We start from the raw sequence: 18,688 nt of genomic DNA, 5'->3' as shown, positions 1-18,688 counted from the left end.
AGACAGGGTCTTTCTAAATTGCTGAGGCTGGCTTTGAACTCCTAATTCTCCTACCTCAGCCTCCTGAGCTGCTGGGATTACAGGCATGTGCCACCACGCCTGGCCCAGGGCTGTCCTTTCTGAGTAAAATACTGGGCCGACCACATCATAATAATGCTGAGGGCTTCTTACAAATGCAGGTTCCTGGTCACCCCCACCACAGAATCAGACTCAGGCCTTGAAATTGGGATTTAAACCAGCTCCTCTATGGACTCAGGAAACCCTGCACCCTAGACCTGCTGTGGGCCTGGGACCGGCAGACTCATCCCATTTAGTGACCTGCTGAGTGACTCTTCTATGGCTCTGCTTCTTATCAGATAGATGGTGGTAAGGAGGACACGACACCACAAGAGCATAAATTGGGGCAACGTTCTAGGTATCAGCTCAACTTGGAGTTCACTGGCCCATCATTTAAACATCAATTTGATATTTAAAGAGAATACTAAAATGTGGAATATATGCTAAACTTTTTGATTGTTCATGATAAAATGTGAGAAAACTGCCACAGTCTGGCTGGGCACAAAATAACCGAGCCGCCACAAAGTCTTGTAGGTTCAAACAGTAACTCTTTATTCCCGAACTCTCACCAGCACTCTACACACACTTCCCGGGAACACACTCCCTCCACTGGCCTCCGCATGCCAATTCTCCCAGAACCCCCACACACGAGGAGAACTCAACAGGAACTCCAAAGTAGGGGGCTCCCAAGGCAGCAGGATCCTCTCTAATCCCAACAGGATCCGCCCTAATCCCAGAGCTGCCCTAGTCCCGGAGCAGGGTCACCGTTCAACCATTCCCTCTAGCAAAATGCCAGGCGTCAATCCAACTAAACTGTGGCTCTCAACAGAAAACAAAGGATTTTCTAATGTGGGATTAGCTACTTTGGTCCAGTCTTGGCCTCCATCTCTGCTGCAGGGTCAAGTCTTGAGGGCCTGAATGGCTTCCGGCTTCTTAGTCCTTCTCCCTGGATGCATTAGGATTAAGGGGTTCAGGCTTGCAGACAGATGGATTCTAATCCTGGTTCCTCACTTACTAATTCTGTGCCTCAGTTTCTCCAACTTTAAAATGGGCATAACGCTACACCACTCCTGGGTTGTGATTAAGACTTCATGCACACTTGGTGTACACTAACTGCAGTTAATGGAAGCTGTCAGTTAGTTTACTGCTCACAGCCTGGCTTCAGGATTGTTCTCTGCATTACAATTCAAGGTTCCGTGTAGGAAGGAACTTTTCTGGCCTTATTGTCCCACCCCAAATGTTCTGGGGACAGCCAGCAAAGCCCTGATGGCCCCAAGGAGCTGTGGCTGATATCCTTGTGTCTTGCCTGAGGTCCCTGGGGTTAAGCTAGTGTCTCCAAACTCCCCTCAGCGGGGCAGTGGGTACAGGAATAAAAAGTTGCTGTAGCTCCTTGTGTCTTCACCAGAAGACTGAAATTTAAGAGGCTCAGTGACTTGCCAAACACCACAGAGCCAGACCGGATTCTGAACTATACTAGCCAATATAGTATCCATTAGCCATACCTACATTTAAATCAATTAAGATGAAACAAAATGAAAAGTTCAATTCCTCAGCTATACTAGACACATTTCAAGTGTCCTATAATCACATGTGACCAGTGGCAACCATATTGGACAGTGCAAATAAATATTTATATTATCCCAGAGGATTGTTTTGGTCTAGAGTCATGGTTCTCTGTTTGGCTGTCCACTGGATTCGCCTGGGAAAGATTTTAAAAACAGCAATGTCCTACCTCCCCCTGCAAAGGTTCTGAATAGCATCCAGGGCTGCAAACTACTGCTTTGAAGCTCCATCTGCTTATTTCCTGCAAGTCCTTAGCTTTGAGTTTATATATTTTTACACTCTGCTCTCAACCCATGTGTGCAGGGCCAAGGTAAGGCAGGAGGCTTGAGTTTTGTGGAATTTGTTCTCATATCCCAGATGGGCTGCCTTCACTCCCTCCCCTCTCCAGGGCATTGTGAAAGAGACCTGGCATCTCTAGCTGGACTCCTCAGAGGTACAGGAAGGAGAACATGGGCCAGACTCATAAGATGTGGTAGAAGGACTAGGCAACCTGAGGCTTCCCCATCTGACTTGAGTGGCTACTGACGAGCTCTGTGTTCACACAGTTCCTAAAAACTGGTCCAGGAGTTGCAGGCAGCTCCAGTCAAGCCACCCACTCTTTACCATGTAGAAGGACAGGCCTAAGCTAGATGCTATCCAGAGAGACTCCCCAATGTCCCTATCAGCAAGGACTTTTATTTTATCAAAATGGCCACTGCTATTGGATAGAGGAGAGCTGAGTGAGACTGAAGGTTTATGGCCCCATTGGACCTCTCCTCACTCTGGGATGTTGTGTGCCTTTAGAGAAAGCCAACCACACCAATTTCATAGAATGTACAAATGAACTTCTGTGGACTCCCAGGGAGGGCACCATGCAGAGGTCACTTTCACAACAGCTGTACCTTGGGTCATACCCCCAGAATCTCTTGGCTCATTTCAACCCTAGGATGGAACAACATGGCTCCCTGACACCAATCCTCAGGAATATTCCTACATTTGTGGCCTAACAAGCCAGCCTTACTCCAGACTGCACCAGTTTGCCCCTGTTCCTCACACTTCTATTCTGTATATTACAAGCCCTCTGTGAAGTGTGTAACCTACACACAAAGCGCTCTTCCTTTTCTATCTGTGCCCCACTCATGGTCCCAAGCTCATGGTCCTGAGAGCAGGACCTGATAAACCTAAACCCTGCCCTTTTCTCCAGTTGAGAACCAGTCCTGCCCATCACAATTCATGAGAAATATTGTAATGATTTGTCTATTTATTCAGCAAATATTTATTTATTTATTCACCCTCACTTTGTGTGGGTCTTGTGCTGGGTGTTGCAACACAGTCACGTCTGTCCCCTGGAGCTGACATTCATAGGTAGAAGACAATAACCAAACAAGTTCAGCGTCAGATGATGATAAGGTACTGGAGGAAAATAAAGCAGAGAAAGGGAAGGGGAGGGTTGACAGTTTAAGTACAGTGGTCAGGAAAGGCTATACCCAGAAGGTGATATTTGAACAAAGTCCTGCTGGATGTGATGGGTCAAACTGAGCAGACACTGGGCCAACAGCAGGGCAAAGTCATGAAAACAGAGCATGGCTGACACAATTTTTGTTCAAGGAATAGCAAGAAGACCAATATCACTGGAGCAGAGGGAGCTGGAGGAAAGTAGCAGGAGTAGAGACAGAGAGGTGTTGGCCAGGTCTTTGGAGCAGAGAAGTATGAAAATCATACCTTCATATTCAATTACAACTCAACATCAAGCTGTGACATGAAAAATAGTTCACAGGATCTCCCTCCCCCACCATGGTGGATATATTATTGTAGTTATTGAGAACACAGAGGCTGGGAGAGGTGTTGTCACTCCTGCTAGCTCACCAAGCCTGGAGGTGGCAGGGCTTGAACTCATCCCCAGACCTGCCCAACCTTGGTTCAAGCACTGTGTTACCCTCCTTAGAATTTCCAACCTAGTCCATCATCAAATACTAGGCAGACTGATAGCACTCATGGGGCTTTCCAGATGCCGGCTTGGCTGGGCTAAGTTTTAGGATAGGGAGTGATCCTCGTCTTTCCCACTTCTTTCTCGGTCCCACCTTATGATGGCTTTGGCCCTTGGGCAGAGGTATGGGAAGTCATGACAGGATGAGAGATTCTTGCAGGCGACCTGTCTGTGGGCTTTGTACCAGGACAGACACCTCCCTGCTAGCGATGGGGGGCTTGAAAATGAAGCTTCCCTTTCAGCCCTCCAATGTGGTGGTTCCCCCCAACATTATTTGCTACTCCAATATTGAGCTCTGCCACAGCATGGAAGGTCCGGTTAGAACTGGACTCCAATCTAATTGAGGTGGCATGGAGGCATAGGACCTGTTTAGTCAGGTTGGGTGTCCCCTGCTCCTCTTCCCTGGTGGGTTGGGATACAGAAGACAGTGGAATCTGGAAAGATCAGGAGTAAAATCTGCCAATGACTCTCATGTTGAGCAAAACTGACATTTGAAAACTATTTTACAAAGGAGCTCTTCTAAATTCAATTTTCTAAATTACAAGCTCCTGTGGACCAGGGGTGTTTCATAATTATAACTGACAAAAACAGAAACAAACAAAAATTCAAATGAAATAAACCCCAAACCAAAAATGCAACCCAACAATAAAGGAATTTTTTTTTTTTTTTGTACTGGGGATTGAACTCAGGGGCACTCAACCACTAAAGCCACATCCCATGCCCTTTCTTGTATTTTATTGAGAGACAAGGTCTCATTGAGTTGCTTAGCATCTTGCTAAGTTGCTGAGGTTGGCTTTGAACCCATCATCCTCCTGCCTTGGCTTTCTGAGCCAGTGGGATTACAGGTGCAAGCCCTCATGCCCAGCCAGTAAAAGAACTTTTGAGTTTAAAGGATAGATTTTCTGTATTATTCAATTTTTTTTTCTTAACTTCTCTCCACTAAACATTATGGTGGCAGACAAGAGGTCAATAAAGATGAGATTGTTGGTGGCAAGACCTGAAAATTGTCCTTTGAACAGCGGTGTGCCTATGAACAACTATATCTGATTTCTTCTGCCCCCCCTGGTACTGAGGATTGAATCCAGGGGCACTCTACCACTGAATTATATCACCAGCCCTTTTTATTTTTTATTTTGGGACAGAGTCTCCCTAAGTTGCTCACGAAGGCTCCAAACTTATAATTCTCCTGTCTTACAATCATGAATTGTTGGGATCACTTATTTTAAGGATTGCATAGTATCTAAAATAAATTAGTCTGAGTATTTCCCATGCAAAGGAACAAATTCTGTGCTGAACCACAGTTAAAATGGGATTAAACATATGCCTGTTTCTTATGTCTGTTCTCAGACTTTCCAGGTCTAAAAGAGACAAGCTCCTCTACAAGCCATCTCACCCAGGTGATAGTTTCTGAGTTAACTGAATGAACCTAGCTCTGGTTTGTAGATCCAGGGATATACAGTCCCTCGGGTCTCTAGATGCAGTAAAAAACCCGATGGCCTGACCAGACTCTAATCAATATTGGAATCTGGACAAACTGACCTACACAGGAGAGGTGATAGAAGGTTCTTGAATCTTGCAATCCAGCTGATGAGGTCAACTGCAGGCTGGGAAGCCAGGTAGAGGAAAGGTCTTAACACCAGCCTGGCACTTTGGACCGCAGAAACTGAGTACGGACGGCCTCTGGTGGCCGGGCCCCAGTATTGCCTTCTCCTTCTTTCAGACAATTTGATAGCTTCTCAAAGACTGAAGGGTCCTGAGGACATGCAGCGTCACACTCCCTCGTATTACCAATGGGGAAACTGGCCCACGGAGCAGAGGCGTTTTTCCTGAGGTCACACAGCGAATCAGGCGAGAACTGAGAATCGAATCTAGGTCTCTCCACTCTACGGCTGTGATTCCGAGTGACTCGTGTTCTTTTAAATGGACACTTGTCTTAAGCGCGTTCGGAGGGGCGCAGCACTTACAATCTCCGAGAGGCGAAAAATGAGCTCTTCATAGCATCTTGGGCGGGTGCTTTAAAGCAACATGACATAGTAGCTCACGTGTCCTCCTTCCGAGGTCCTTGAGGCCGTCGCTTGGGGTGGTAAAGCCTGGCTCCGGCACGGGGCATCCCGGGAAATGTAGTTTCCACCTTTCTCCGGACGCTAAGTGTGGGCCGTGTGGAACTTCATTTCCCACAAGGCTGCGCTCCCCATCACGTGGGCCGGGTTACGAGCCGGTAGGGGCAAAACCCTGGCCTGAGCTTTTTAAATTCTCAGGAGGAATGAGTGACTGAGGACACAGGCCTTTGGCAGCGCGGTTTGGGGTTACCTGCCTTGGCGAAGCGGAGCGCAGAGATCATGGTGCCAATCACACAACTCTGCTTCCGGTTGGCGGGCAAAAAGCTGTGGCTGGTCTCCTTTAATTGAGGTGGGCGGGGCGCGGCGACGCGATCCGTGTTGCCATTGGCGGCAGTTGGGGGCGCGGAAACTGAACTGGCGCAACTGCCGTCGCCACGAACTCGGGCTCCTCCGGCGCCTCTGGCGCAGCGATCCTAACCATGGCCGCACCCTGCTCAGTAAGTGCCTGCCCCGCCGCCTGTGCTTTCGTGTCCCCTCTGGGATGGCAGACACCTGGCTGGCCCGAGCAGTGACTGCGAGAGGGCGGGGTGAGGCGCTGGGTTCCCGGGCGGTCCTCTCCGCCTCCTGTTACGGTTTGCGGCGGACCGGTAGGCGCTCTTTCTGAGAGCCCGCTGAGCATCAGGCCCCGCGTCGATCTATTCGGGTGAACAAACAAGCTCCTGTCTCCAGGGTTCGCATCTTAGGAAGGAAGTCACGAGCGCGATGAGACTCAGGTGTGGCCTGGGACCAGTGTGGGCCTTTACAGTCTGTCTCCCCATCCCGAGCAATGGGTGGCTGGACTGGGTCTTGTGAAACATCTACTCTTTTCCGACAGGTGTGCACAGCAGGCCACTGGGATGCCTGGCATAGCCCAGGTCTGCTGTGTGACCTGGGCCCGGACATCCTATTTGGATTCCGGGCTCTTCAAGAAGACAGAGAGGAACCCTCCAAAGTTGGTCCTTTTGAGAATTTGCTTCCAGTGGACCTGGCTTTCTGGCTAAAGGGTAGTCTGTTGCCTCCCCGCGATCCCCCACCCTGAGGCGTCTGAGAATCTGGGCAGAAGGCCCAGGCTAGGACCCAGACCTCTTGACTTCTAACCCGATGCTCACCCTGCCTCCCCATACAAACCCTTCTTGGGGAAGATGAAGCCAACATCTAGGGAACACCGAAGGAAGAGGGATTTGGGCATTTTAAAGGCACCCATGATCAGAGGTAGATCTGTACTTGTCTCTTCCCACTGAACCCAGAGTTGGACCCTGTCTTGCACTCGTTTTTCCCCGAGACAGGTAAGGGCAAGAGGCAGAATGGAGCACTTGCTATCTGTTGGAGTCCCTCTCCCTGTTTTTTGAAAAGGGCGCTCAAGCAGGTGTGCTGGGGGTGGAGCTGGGCATTGGGCCATGGAGTCTTTGTTTTGGTTACAGCTTTGTGGGGTGACATCAGCTTTGCTCTGCCCTATCGACATCCTTTCCCAAGGAGAGTCTTTGCGAAATACTTCATTGTGGTTTCGGATATTTTTTAAAAAAATGTTTATTTTTTTTTTTACTTGTAGTTGGACACAATACCTTTATTTTATTTATTTTTATGTGGTGCTGAGAATCGAACCCAGGGCCCCACACGTGCTAGGCAAGCGCTCTACCTCTGAGCCACAACTCCAGCCCCAATGGTTTTGGATATTTAATATGGAGGGATACATTTGGATGATTGAAGGGTAAAACCTCAAGTGCTCAGATACATGCTGCTGTTGCATGGAGAGAGTCTCTTCCTAAGTAGTGTCCTGAATGCCCCTAATGTTTCTCTGATGTTGGGTAGAGTAGAGATTGTGATGATGCCACCAGGAATCTGTCCAGGGCTGACTTTTGTGTTCACTAACCAGTTCACAGGGAGATTGAGGGTACAGGATCTGATACCTGAGATGGAAAGTGCTTGAAAGGCCCATTTTTCCTCTTTGCCCTCACCATCCCCAATACTTGGGATTGAACCCAGGGCACTTTACCACCAAGCTATATCCCCAGCACTTTTTATTTTGAGACAGGGTGTCACTAAGTTGCCAAGGCTGGCATAACTTTATTGAGATACTATTCCTATACCTTAAAAATTCACTTAAAAAAAAAAAGAGAAACCTCATACTCAATAATAGTACTTCCCTTCCCCCTCTTTCGAGCTTCTGACAACCATAATCTACTTTCTGTCTCAATAGATTTGACTATTCTGGACGTTTCTTATAAGTGAAATCAGATAAAATGTTCCTTAAGTTTTCAAGGCTCATCTATGTAGCATGTATCCTTTTTATGGCTGAATAATATTGTTATATGAATATACCATATTTGGTTACCCTGTGGTTGAAAACTTGGGTTTATTCACTATTTGCATAGTATGAATAATGCTGCTGTTGTAAGGGTCCGGCGAAACGTCAGAGTAAAAGACCACAAGAAACTGTCTTATGCAACAGCAGAAGGGTGGGTTTATTTGGAGACCAGCATGCTGGGGCCCAGAGCTCTCTATAGCAAAGAGAGATAGAGCCCTGAGAACAGCTTAAGCAGAGCTTATATACTTTTCTTGGAGAGGGCAGGGAGAGAAGTTACATTTTGTAGTTTGGAAGTTGGGGACAGCTCATTGTGGGAACAAGATTAGCAGACAGTCCACAGTTGGGGACAGCACATTCTGGGAACAATTCTGTGAACAAGATTAGCAAACAGTTCTTAAGATTTCAACAGTGTTTTGTTAAGCATATAGGGAAATGGAGTGACAAGTACCTATTTTATTGACCTTTCATAATAGTATGAATAATGCTGCTGTGAACATTCACAAGCAAGTTTTTGTGTGAACATGTTTCCAGTTCTTTGAGGTATTTGCCCAGAATTGATGGGTCATTTGTTAACTCTGATGAATTGACAAACTTTTTTCCACAGTGACTGTTTTGCTGCTGTTGTTGGTTCTTCTAAGATTTTTTTGGGGGGGTGGGGGGAATGAATTGAGTTTCATACAAATTTTAGGATTAGCTTGGGCCCTGAGATTTTGATAGGAATTGTCAGGGCTGATCTTTGGGTTCGCTAACCAGTTCACAGTACAGGCTCTGATTCCTGGGATGGAAGGTGCTTTTTTCCTCTTTGCCCTCTTTACCCCAGTACTGGAGATTGAACCCAGGTTCACTTTATCACTGAGCACTTTTCATTTTTTAATTTGGGACAGGGTTTCACTAAGTTGCCAAGGCTGGCCTCAAACTTGTAATCATCCTGTCTCGGTCCCTAACTAGTGAGGATGATAGGCATGTGCCACTGTGTCTGGCTCCTTGGGCTATTTTGGACATTTTATATAAGTGAAATCAGATAAACTGTGGCCTTTGGTGTTTGACTTCTTTCTGGTATTTTGACAGGAATTATGTTGAATCTGTAGAATGATTTGGGATGTATTATATCTTAACAATATTGTATTCCAGTTCACAACATGGGACATCTTTCCATTTTTTTTTAGTTTCTCTTTAATTTTTTTCAATGATATTAGTTTTACTGTATGTGTTTTATATTTCGTTTGTTAAATTAGTCCTAAATATTTTTTATTTACCATAAGTGGAGCTGTTTCTTTTATAGATTGCTAATTGCTACTGTATGTGTGTTGATTTTGCATCCTGCTGTCTTGCTGAACTCACTTATTAGTTCTACTAGTTTGTAGTGGATTCCTTAGAATTTCCTGTATATAAGATCACACCTTGAGCTTTTTGTGTGTGTGTGTGTGTGTGTGTGTGTGTGGTGCTGGGGATTGAACCCAGGGCCTTGTGCATGCAAGGCAAGCACTCTACCAGCTAAGCTGTGTCCCCAGCCCCACACCTTGAGCTTTTTTTTTTTTTTTATTGATTGTTCAAAACATTACAGAGCTCATGATATATCATCTTTCATACATTTGACTCAATTGAGTTTTGAACTCCCTTTTTTACCCCAAATACGGATTGCAGAATCACATCTGTCACCTTGAGCTTTTTTAACCCTTCCTGCCTGTTATAATAAAAGTCTTGGCTCTGGGGCAGCCTCTTCACTTATTTAATGTGACTCTTTTGCAGGAGGACCCCTCACTGGAGAGGCATTTTAAGGGCCACCGAGATGCAGTTACCTGTGTGGACTTCAGCGTCAACATGAAGCAGCTGGGTAACAGAAGGCATCTTGTCCCAGGCACTAGGTTATGAGTTGAGAACCCTTGAGTTTCTACCTGGGAGGTGTGGTGTAGGGGCAGCAGAGCACAACAGTGACGTGGGTACTTTGTCTGGATCCTCTTCTTGTTTTCACTTACCAACCATCTGGGCACTGGGCTTCATGAATTCCATTTTACATGCAAACAGCATGACACTTAGAGAGATTAGGGCCTTTGCCGTAGTTACACAGTCTTTGAAGGTAAGACAAGAGTCTGGGCTATTCCCTGCACATTCCAGTCTCCTCTTAGTGGGCTCTAAGCTGTGAGCCCATTTCCTTCAGTCTTATATTCTGTTGTTCACAGTATTATGATACCCCTGGGGTTTTGTTTGTTCATTTGTTTGTTTTTGGTGCTACAGGGGTGTCTTACCACTGAGCTACATCCCCAGCCTTTTAATTTTTTATTTTGAAATCAGGTCTCACTAAGTTGGCCTCAAACTTGGGGTCCTCCTGCCTCAGCCTGCTGAGTTACTGGGATGACAGGCCTGTGCTGTTGTTCCTAATGGTACACCTTCTTGTTACAGAGGCCTACCAGTGAAAAGATGTTGAGCAGAGCCTGGGAACCCCCACCCCCACCCCCTATTCCCTTTTGCTGTGGCAGGGGGCCTCCCTTCCTTAGTCACATGGGATTCATACAGTTTCCTGGTTGTGGCTTTCTTGTTCCCATGGAGTAGGCTCACCCCTTCTTTTTGTCAAAATCTCTTGCCAGAAGCTGTTGGCTTTTTAGTTTGCTGTAGGCAAAGGAAACTGAAGTCATTTTTTACCTCTTTTAGATTTTTCTATTGAGTTGGGTCTTCTCAATGGTGAATGGGTTGGGCTAGCTCCTTAGTACTGGGAAGACTTGGTCTTTGTGCCTTCAGGGTGTGTTAGTAGGTAGACTAAGGGCCCCATGGAGATGAATTTTCCCAGAGCCCTGGATTGTAGCTCATGGCTGGCATATTGAAGGGCCTCTGTTGGACTGATTTCTATATAGGACTGTTACTTGGAGAGTTGCCAGGCATTAGACTCTCCAAATTTCAAGTCAGCGTCACTGGCAGTATGGGCTGTCACTGTGGGGACCCTTTTCATTGCCCTGTTTGTGCATGCTGGGAATGTGGAGCTAGGCCCGATTTCCCCACTGCTTCTTCAGTATCCTAGTGAAGCCTTGTGGACCACTCAAGCCAAGAGTCATAGCATCACCCACTCTCTTCAGCCAGTGGCTCCATGGACTCATGCCTCATGATCTGGCACATGAAGCCCCAGTCACGTGCTTACCGCTTCACGGGCCATAAGGATGCCATCACCTGTGTGAACTTCTCCCCCTCCGGACATCTGCTTGCCTCAGGATCCCGTGACAAGACTGTTCGCATCTGGGTGCCCAATGTGTGAGTTATATATCTGAGGGGTTTGACAGAGGCTGGGACCCTGAGCCAGGGCTGTCCCCACCAAGGTCTCTACTTTGGCTCTGGTTTGATTACAGTGTGACATTTGTCCTACCACAGAGAGAGAGCATCATCAGAGGCTGGGCTTTAGTTGGGGCCCTTTCCTCAGGTTTGGAGAGGGGTTCTGGGGTGCCACTAGCCATCCTCAAAAGGTCTGCTACTTGACATTACTTGCATGTGGGTGGAGATGGGAGGGCAGTGCTCTGCTCCTGTGTTGGAGACTCTGGAGGGACTGGGGTACTCAGGATTGGACTGATTTTGGGAGGGTTACTTGAAGGGTAGGAGAGCTTTGATGTGCTTCTGGGCCCTCATGTCACTTATAGGTTTCCTGATTTGTTTTCTATCTTCTTAGTAAAGGTGAATCCACTATGTTTCGCGCACATTCAGCCACGGTGAGAAGTGTCCACTTCTGCAGTGATGGCCAGTCCCTTGTGACAGCCTCTGATGACAAGACAGTCAAGGTGTGGTCAACTCATCGCCAGAGATTCCTGTTCTCCCTGAACCAGCACATCAATTGGGTCCGCTGTGCCAGGTGAGCATTGTCATGGCTGGAGGCTCTTGGAGGAACTCAGGGGTTGAGGAGGGATACAGTGAGGCTGTTAGGTATCATCATGTAACCTTGGGCAAGTTACTTAGCCACCCACCAATCTTCTTGTGCTTTGGTTTCCTTATTTATAAAATGGCAACAGTAGTATTTCCTACATTGTATTTGCTAAGAAGTTTCACTGAGTTGATGACACATAAATTAGTCAACTGGCCACCATGATGATGATCTGACATTGGTGCTGACATAGCACTAGCTGAGCCAGTAGGAGCCACTTCTTAGCAATAGCAATATCAGTAATAAGACATTGTTAGAACTATGACTATATAAATTTTCCTTGTTTCTCGGGATAGTTCTCTCAGCTAGATAGTATCATTTGCATTTTGCATATGAGACTCAGAACAGCACGGTGTTTTGCCCCAGGGTACCTAGTAGGTAAGTGGAAGAGCTAGGGATCTGAACCCAAGTCTCTCTGGCATAAGTCTTGCCTACTTTCTGCTGTAAAGAGATTGGATTTTTTTCCCCCAGAGCTGATAGAAGGGATTTCAGGGTCCTAGGGGGGATTGGCTTGGAGGCTGGCCCTCTCTTTGGTATGGGAGGCTGTGCTATGCACATGGGGAGCCAGGTGACCTAAAGGACTTTTCATGGTCCAAGAATTACAGACATAGATATGCATATTCTTAGTTATTTGATTCCTTTTGTTTTATTGTTTTTTTAGTACCAGTGATAAAACCCAGGAATGTTTAATCACTGAACCACATCTCTAGCCTGTTTTGTTTTTATTTTAACACAAGGTCTCACTAAGTTGCTGAGGCTGGCTTTGAACTTACTCTCCTCCTACTTCAGCCTCCCAAGCTGCTGGAATTACAGGCATGTGCCACTGCTCCTGGCTATTTAATTCCTTTCAACAGAGTTCTCTCTCTCCCTCTCCCTCTCTCTCTCCCCACTCTCACTCGCTGTCTCTCTCTCTTTTTTTTTTTCTTCTCTCTTTGCTCCAGAGAAGAGGGTTGAAGGGGCCAGGGGACACTAGGAAAACATTGCAGTCAGAGATTAGGGACTGTTGAGCTGTCTCTTCTGAGAATCCATGCAAGTTTTTGTTCCCTAGGGCAGCACTCATTCCTTTGTCCTGGGAGGTGCCTGATTGCTCTTAAGGTCTTACGGTCAAAGTCATAAGAACAGGAGGGACTAGGCCAGCAAAGTGGCATGTCAGGCCCTTAGCAGGCCTTTGGTGGTTAGGTCCCCATGACCTCCATGCTGTTGTGTTGGTAGGTTGTGTTTTGCTGACCCGGATAACCTGGGGGCAAGATAGTTACACCTGATGTGGGGTTCCTCACCCCTTAGTGCTAATAAGCCAGGAGTTAGCACTGGGTATGTTTTGCCACATGCCATGTACCTGTTGGTCCCCCTGTCCCCCTGCTACTCCATGTGAGGATTGAACCTAGGGCCTCATGCATGGCAAGCACTCTACCACTGAGCTACATCCATCCCTTGGCCCTCTTTACTGGGGATTTTGTGCATTGTGTTACTCTATGCTTACTGAGGGATAGGTACTGCTCTACTCCACCTCAAAGAGAGGTAAGCACTTACCCAGGGTCACTTGGAGTTGCAGCAAGATGTGTACACCCTAGATAGTTCCTGGGTCAGGTAGTATGCATTCAGGGAAAGGTAGCTGTGGAAAATGGTGTGTGATTCCCATGCAGTCTTTGTTAATCAGTGATGTGACTTCTTCCCTGTCCGGCTCAGATTCTCCCCTGATGGGAGGCTCATCGTGTCTGCAAGTGATGACAAGACTGTCAAGCTGTGGGACAAGACCAGCCGGGAGTGTGTTTACTCATACTGTGAGCATGGCAGGTAAGTCCTAATGCTATCTTTTATCTGCAAGTGCTCCAGTACAGAGTGCAGACCTGGGCATGCCAGGGGTCTTCAGGGGCTGGAGCCATGGGGGTGGCAGCTACACCTCTTCTGCTTCTTGGCTGGTGCCTTTTGTACAAGCTCTGTATCTTTTCCTGTGTGAACGGAAAGTGTCCCAGCAGCTTGGGAGGCTGAAGTAGGAGGAGAGTAAGTTCAAAGCCAGCCAACAGGAATGTTAACCTCAAAGGTATGTAATTATTTAAGTCTCCCTCTTTTCTCTTTACTTTCTAGTTCTCAAAATTGTAACATGTCTGTCTCTGAGCAGTTGAACTCACTGTCCCAAACTTCATTTTCAGGCTTCCATTTATATTACCTATGGTGATGGATTTATGAATGAAAGCCTTGTCAGGTTTTTATAGCAGTTGATAACTGTTTATACTGTGCCACATCATTAAGAGAGGAAGGAGCCTGCATTTCAGTAGGGACTTAGTTGTTCCAGGTTCCTAAATGGACCCGAGCTTCTGCTCACTTTGATTAGGCTGGGGACCACAAGGAAGGACTTCTCCTGAGAGGCTGTGTATTGAAAGCCCTTGGTAAGTCTCCTAGAGATACATAGCCAGCACCTCAGCTGGCAGGACCTACTTTGGAGCCAGCCCAGGCAAGGGTACTAGTTTCAGCTCTGGAACTCCAGAGCAGCCTTGCTGACCTGTGGGTTTAAAGACAACCTTTTCTGCTTGTACTTGAAAATCGATCTTGGTAAGTCCACCTTAGTTCACCGCTAGTGACTATTCTCACATTATTCTTGCTCTCCCTTGGTCATCGGTTTAAAAAGGGGAAAAAAAAAAAAGTATTCTGGGTGGAGGAAACAGTGTGAGCAGATGCACAGGGCTAGGAAAGTGATAATGCTTTTGGTTACATCCTGAGCCAGGGCAGACCTCTTACAGTTCCCGATGGCCCCTGTTTTCTAGCTTTGTCACCTATGTGGACTTCCACCCTAGTGGTACATGCATTGCTGCCGCTGGCATGGACAACACAGTGAAGGTATGGGATGTGCGGACTCACCGATTGTTACAGCATTATCAGTGTGAGTATTGAACAGCCTCGTGGGCCTATAAACAGCCATGGTGGGACTGTGCTGGTTCTAGATATTTGGTTTGTTGCTGTAGACATTTGGTTTGATGCTCCTGAGGACATCCCTGAGGAGGAGTCTTCGGTCTGTTGGATAACCAGGGATGAGTAGTCTGTGGTGTGCCTGTCCTGCTTGGAATGTTGACTAGGAAAAGGAACCTGGTACCATTGAACTTCCAAAAAGCCCTTTGGTGCCCAGCTATAAGGTGGCAGAGTCTCACGCACACTATAGCTGGGATCTTTGGCTAGAACTCCTCCCCTTTAAGGCCACTTCTGGGGCCATCCATTGCTCTTATTTCTCCCCATAATGGAGATTGTCCTTTAGGGCCATGGGACAATACTGACCATATAGGTCAGGATTGGTGGGACCTTGGCCACCTCTGGCTTCAAGGTATCATCCTCACGTAAAGCCATATAGAGGGTTGACTTAGCAGCCAGGCTCAGGAGTCAGGCCCAGGGCTGTGCACCCTGATTTAATGTAGCCTTTGAAAGGCAGGGCAGCAGGGGTTTGACACAGGTATGGGCTTTGAGATTCAGAGCTCTCCTTAATACTCCCATAATCACTTCTAGCTGCTCTCAGATATTTGAGGACAGCACTTTCTTAGGATAACCCTGGTGACCAGACTTCCCAAGAATGGGGAGAAGTTTCTGGCCTGGGAACAGCACAGGGTGGAGGATGACTCTTTGACCAACTTTGGTACTCCTGGTTGTGACACTGGGTATTCATTTGACTCCTTGGAGCTCATGGAACAATGATAGGGCCTCTCTCCGAGGTGGTGTTGGAGGGTTTATGAGTTGGTTCATGTCAAGAAGTAAGAGAATAGCTGGCACAAAGTGGGAATAAGGTACAGTATTAATGATGCTGCTGCTCTTGTTGAGTCTCCTTCTTGAGTTCTTTTTTTAAAAAAATCTTTTATTGATTTTATTTTTTTTAAAATACACAATAGCAGTGGAAAGCATTACAATTCTTATTACACATATAGGGCACAATTTTTCATATCTCTGTATATAAAGTATGTTGACGTCAATTTATGCCTTTATATATGTACTTTTTTTTGTATTACAATTCTTAATACACACATATACCACAATTTTTCGTATCTCTGTTTGTATATAAAGTATGTTGACACCCAATTTAAATCTTCATTCATGTTCTTTGTGTAATGATGTCTATCACATTCCACCATCCTTGATAATCCCCTGTCCCCTCCCTTCCTTCCACCCCTCTTCCCTATCTAGAATTCATCTATTCCTCCCATGCTCTCCTTCCCTACCCCACTATGAGTCAACCTCCTTATATCAGAGAAAACATTTGGCATTTGGTTTTTGGGGATTGGCTAACTTCATCTTCTAACATCTTCTCCAATGCCATCCATTTACCTGCAAATGCCATGATTTTGTTTTCTCTTAATGCTGAGTAAAATTCCACTGTGTATATATGCACTTTTTTTTTTAATCCATTCATCCACTGAAGGACATCTAGGTTGGCTCCACAGTTTAATTATTGTGAATTGTGCTGCTATAAACATTGATGTGGCTGTGTCCCTGTAGTATGCTGTTTTTAAGTCCTTTGGGTATAGTCTGAGGCTTCCTGAGGTCTTTTAAGAGTCTGGTCTCCTGGTAAGGCCAACTGTTGGTCAGGACCTGCAATAATATACATCACCACTGGATGGCAGGGCCCAGCCACATAAACCAGGTTTTTTTTTTTTTTTTTTTTAATGTACCAAACATGTATATCTTATTACCCCTTCCTTAAACAATACAATATAAAAACTATTTACGTAATGTTTAAATTGTGTTAGGTATTATAAATAGTAATTATAAACAGTCCTGGCATCTGTCATTGATGGTCTTTCAGAACCTTCTAGAACAGAACAGTAGTGGTGTCTACTATCCACTTGGAGACCACCACCACTCGGAGAGTTGTGGTCCTTTCCCTTCTTCAGGCTTAGAGGCCCTTCTTCTGCTCTGGGTCAGGCCTGAGTTTAGGGTTGGGTTGGGGTGTTGGACACATTTATGCATCTACTGGTGAAGGTGGGCAGGTCAGACAGGGAGGGCTTGGGCAAGGAGAGATGGGACAGGAAGTTGACAAGACAGTGCAGTTTTCAGGAGTGAAGCCTATTTTCCTTTTTGTAAAGGGAATGATAATAGATCCTTATGCAGTGAAGATCTGATGGGAGAATCCACATGAGGATTATAATATAGGGCTGGGTGTGGTTTGTACCACATGAGTCCTAACACTGGGAGGAGAGGGTCTTCAGGCCTATCCCTGGTGATTCAGGAACCTAGGCCCAGTGTTCCTGGAGTACAGCAGCAGGTACCCCTTAGAAAGATCCTTGAATGCCATCTCTGGCCCGAGTCCCAAAGATGAGTCCTGACTGGTAATAGTGGGAAAATGGGCCTGTCACTTGAGGAGCAAAGGGATGAGGGACATCTGAGAAAAAAGCAGTGTTGATAATATATGGATGGAGTATTGCTGTCTCATGGTGACTGGTGGGTGGGCTATCAGAGCTTAATGTTAAAGTGAGCTCTGACATCAGAGTGGGGAGGGGTCAGGCCCAGGGAATGGCTTGTGGGATTTGGGATGAGAGAACAGCTGATGCCACATCCTGGGGCTCCATAATTGAAAGGCCCTGGAAGAAAAATGGCCACAAAACAGCTGGAGTGAGAGTTATGAAGTCCATCTCCCAGTACTAGAGTGCCGGAGAAATTGAAGCCAGGGGAAGAAAGAGAGTGGGGTTTCTTAGGGGGTGGTCAGGAGGTAGAGCAGTGCAGAGCAGGTGAGGGGGATGGGTGGGTCCAGGGAGAGGGCCTTGAGTTCTGGGGGAACAGGCTAGGCAGTGGACAAGAGTGAAGCTTAGTGATAATAGGGCTGGGGAAGTGGATGCACTCAGGTGAGTACCAGAACTAAGTCCTGAGTTATTTTAGTTATGCCCAAAAGACCAGACAAGAACAATGTAGAGGAGGAAAAGTTCATTTTGACTCATGGTATCAGAGGTTCAGTCCATGGTTGGCCCACTCCATAGCTCTGGGGCTGGAGTAAAGCAGAGCATCATGGTAGAAGGGCACGGCATAGGAAAGCAGCTCAGACATAACAGCCAGGGAGCACAGAGTGAGCTCCACTCACCAGGGACAAAATGTGAACCCCAAGGCACACCTCCAACAACCTATCTGCCTACAGTTACCATCCATTTAATCCATATCCACGGGTTAATCCATGGATTAGGACACAACTCATAATCATTTCACCTCTGAAAATTCTTGCAGTGTCCCACACTAAACCTTAACATGAGTGCACCTGAGTATATGTCCTAGTGAACAGGCTCCACTGGGAACTTCCAGTCTGCTTTTGCTGCTGTCCTTTCCTCTTGAGATGGAGCTCCTTATTGAGCCTGCAACATCTTGTTTCTCTGCTGCCCTGATATAGATTGGAGTCTTGAAAAGACTTGGCACATCCTGTAAACACAGTAGGTTCCCCCTGAGCTCCCCTTCCAATGCTGTGTCACCTGGAAGGTGTTCACAGGAGAGCAGATTCATCCCCTAGCCTCAAGGCTCACCTTCAGGTGCTCAATAAGCTGAATGGATCTGAGCTCATTGGGTAGGGAAATGTACCTCTCACTATTCTTGCTGTTGGAGGAACCAGGACAGGTCTGCTCAGATCTAGGGTCTCCCCAGAGGGTTCTGTGGGTATAACCCTCCATGTGGGAAGCTCCCACCCCCATGTGCAGTGGGGTCTCTTTGGAGGCTGATTCCACAAGAAAGGCTCTCAGCATTATCGTGGAAGATACCTGATCTCTTTTCTGTCTCTGGTTTCTAGGAAACCCAGGGGAAAGGTTTTAAGGATGCAGTGATATCCAGTGTCTCTCTCCCCTGTTGAT

General features: G+C 46.7%; 1 protein-coding gene and 1 long non-coding RNA gene across 2 annotated transcripts in view; one reads left to right on the top strand and one right to left on the bottom strand.

Moving 5' to 3' along the window:
* Positions 1-632: 632 nt before the first annotated feature.
* Positions 633-5,679, bottom strand: LOC113179381 (uncharacterized). The gene is made up of 3 exons (XR_003300340.2): positions 5,126-5,679; positions 2,898-3,012; positions 633-1,003 (listed from the first exon to the last, which is right to left on the bottom strand). It is a non-coding gene; the product is annotated as an uncharacterized LOC113179381 (long non-coding RNA).
* Positions 5,680-5,736: 57 nt separating this feature from the next.
* The window catches only part of Poc1a (POC1 centriolar protein A), a 73,192-nt gene continuing 60,240 nt past the window's right edge, over positions 5,737-18,688 (top strand). The window contains exons 1-6 of the mRNA XM_026383931.2: positions 5,737-6,143; positions 9,740-9,824; positions 11,059-11,230; positions 11,640-11,819; positions 13,575-13,682; positions 14,651-14,766. Coding sequence (XP_026239716.1) covers positions 6,126-6,143; positions 9,740-9,824; positions 11,059-11,230; positions 11,640-11,819; positions 13,575-13,682; positions 14,651-14,766 — 679 coding nt within the window. The 5' untranslated portion in view covers positions 5,737-6,125. The remainder of the gene's footprint in view (positions 6,144-9,739; positions 9,825-11,058; positions 11,231-11,639; positions 11,820-13,574; positions 13,683-14,650; positions 14,767-18,688) is intronic.

This window comes from Urocitellus parryii, chromosome 2 (genome assembly GCF_045843805.1).
Source record: "Urocitellus parryii isolate mUroPar1 chromosome 2, mUroPar1.hap1, whole genome shotgun sequence".
NCBI lineage: Eukaryota > Metazoa > Chordata > Mammalia > Rodentia > Sciuridae > Urocitellus > Urocitellus parryii.
This window is presented reverse-complemented; position numbering and strand designations above follow the sequence as displayed.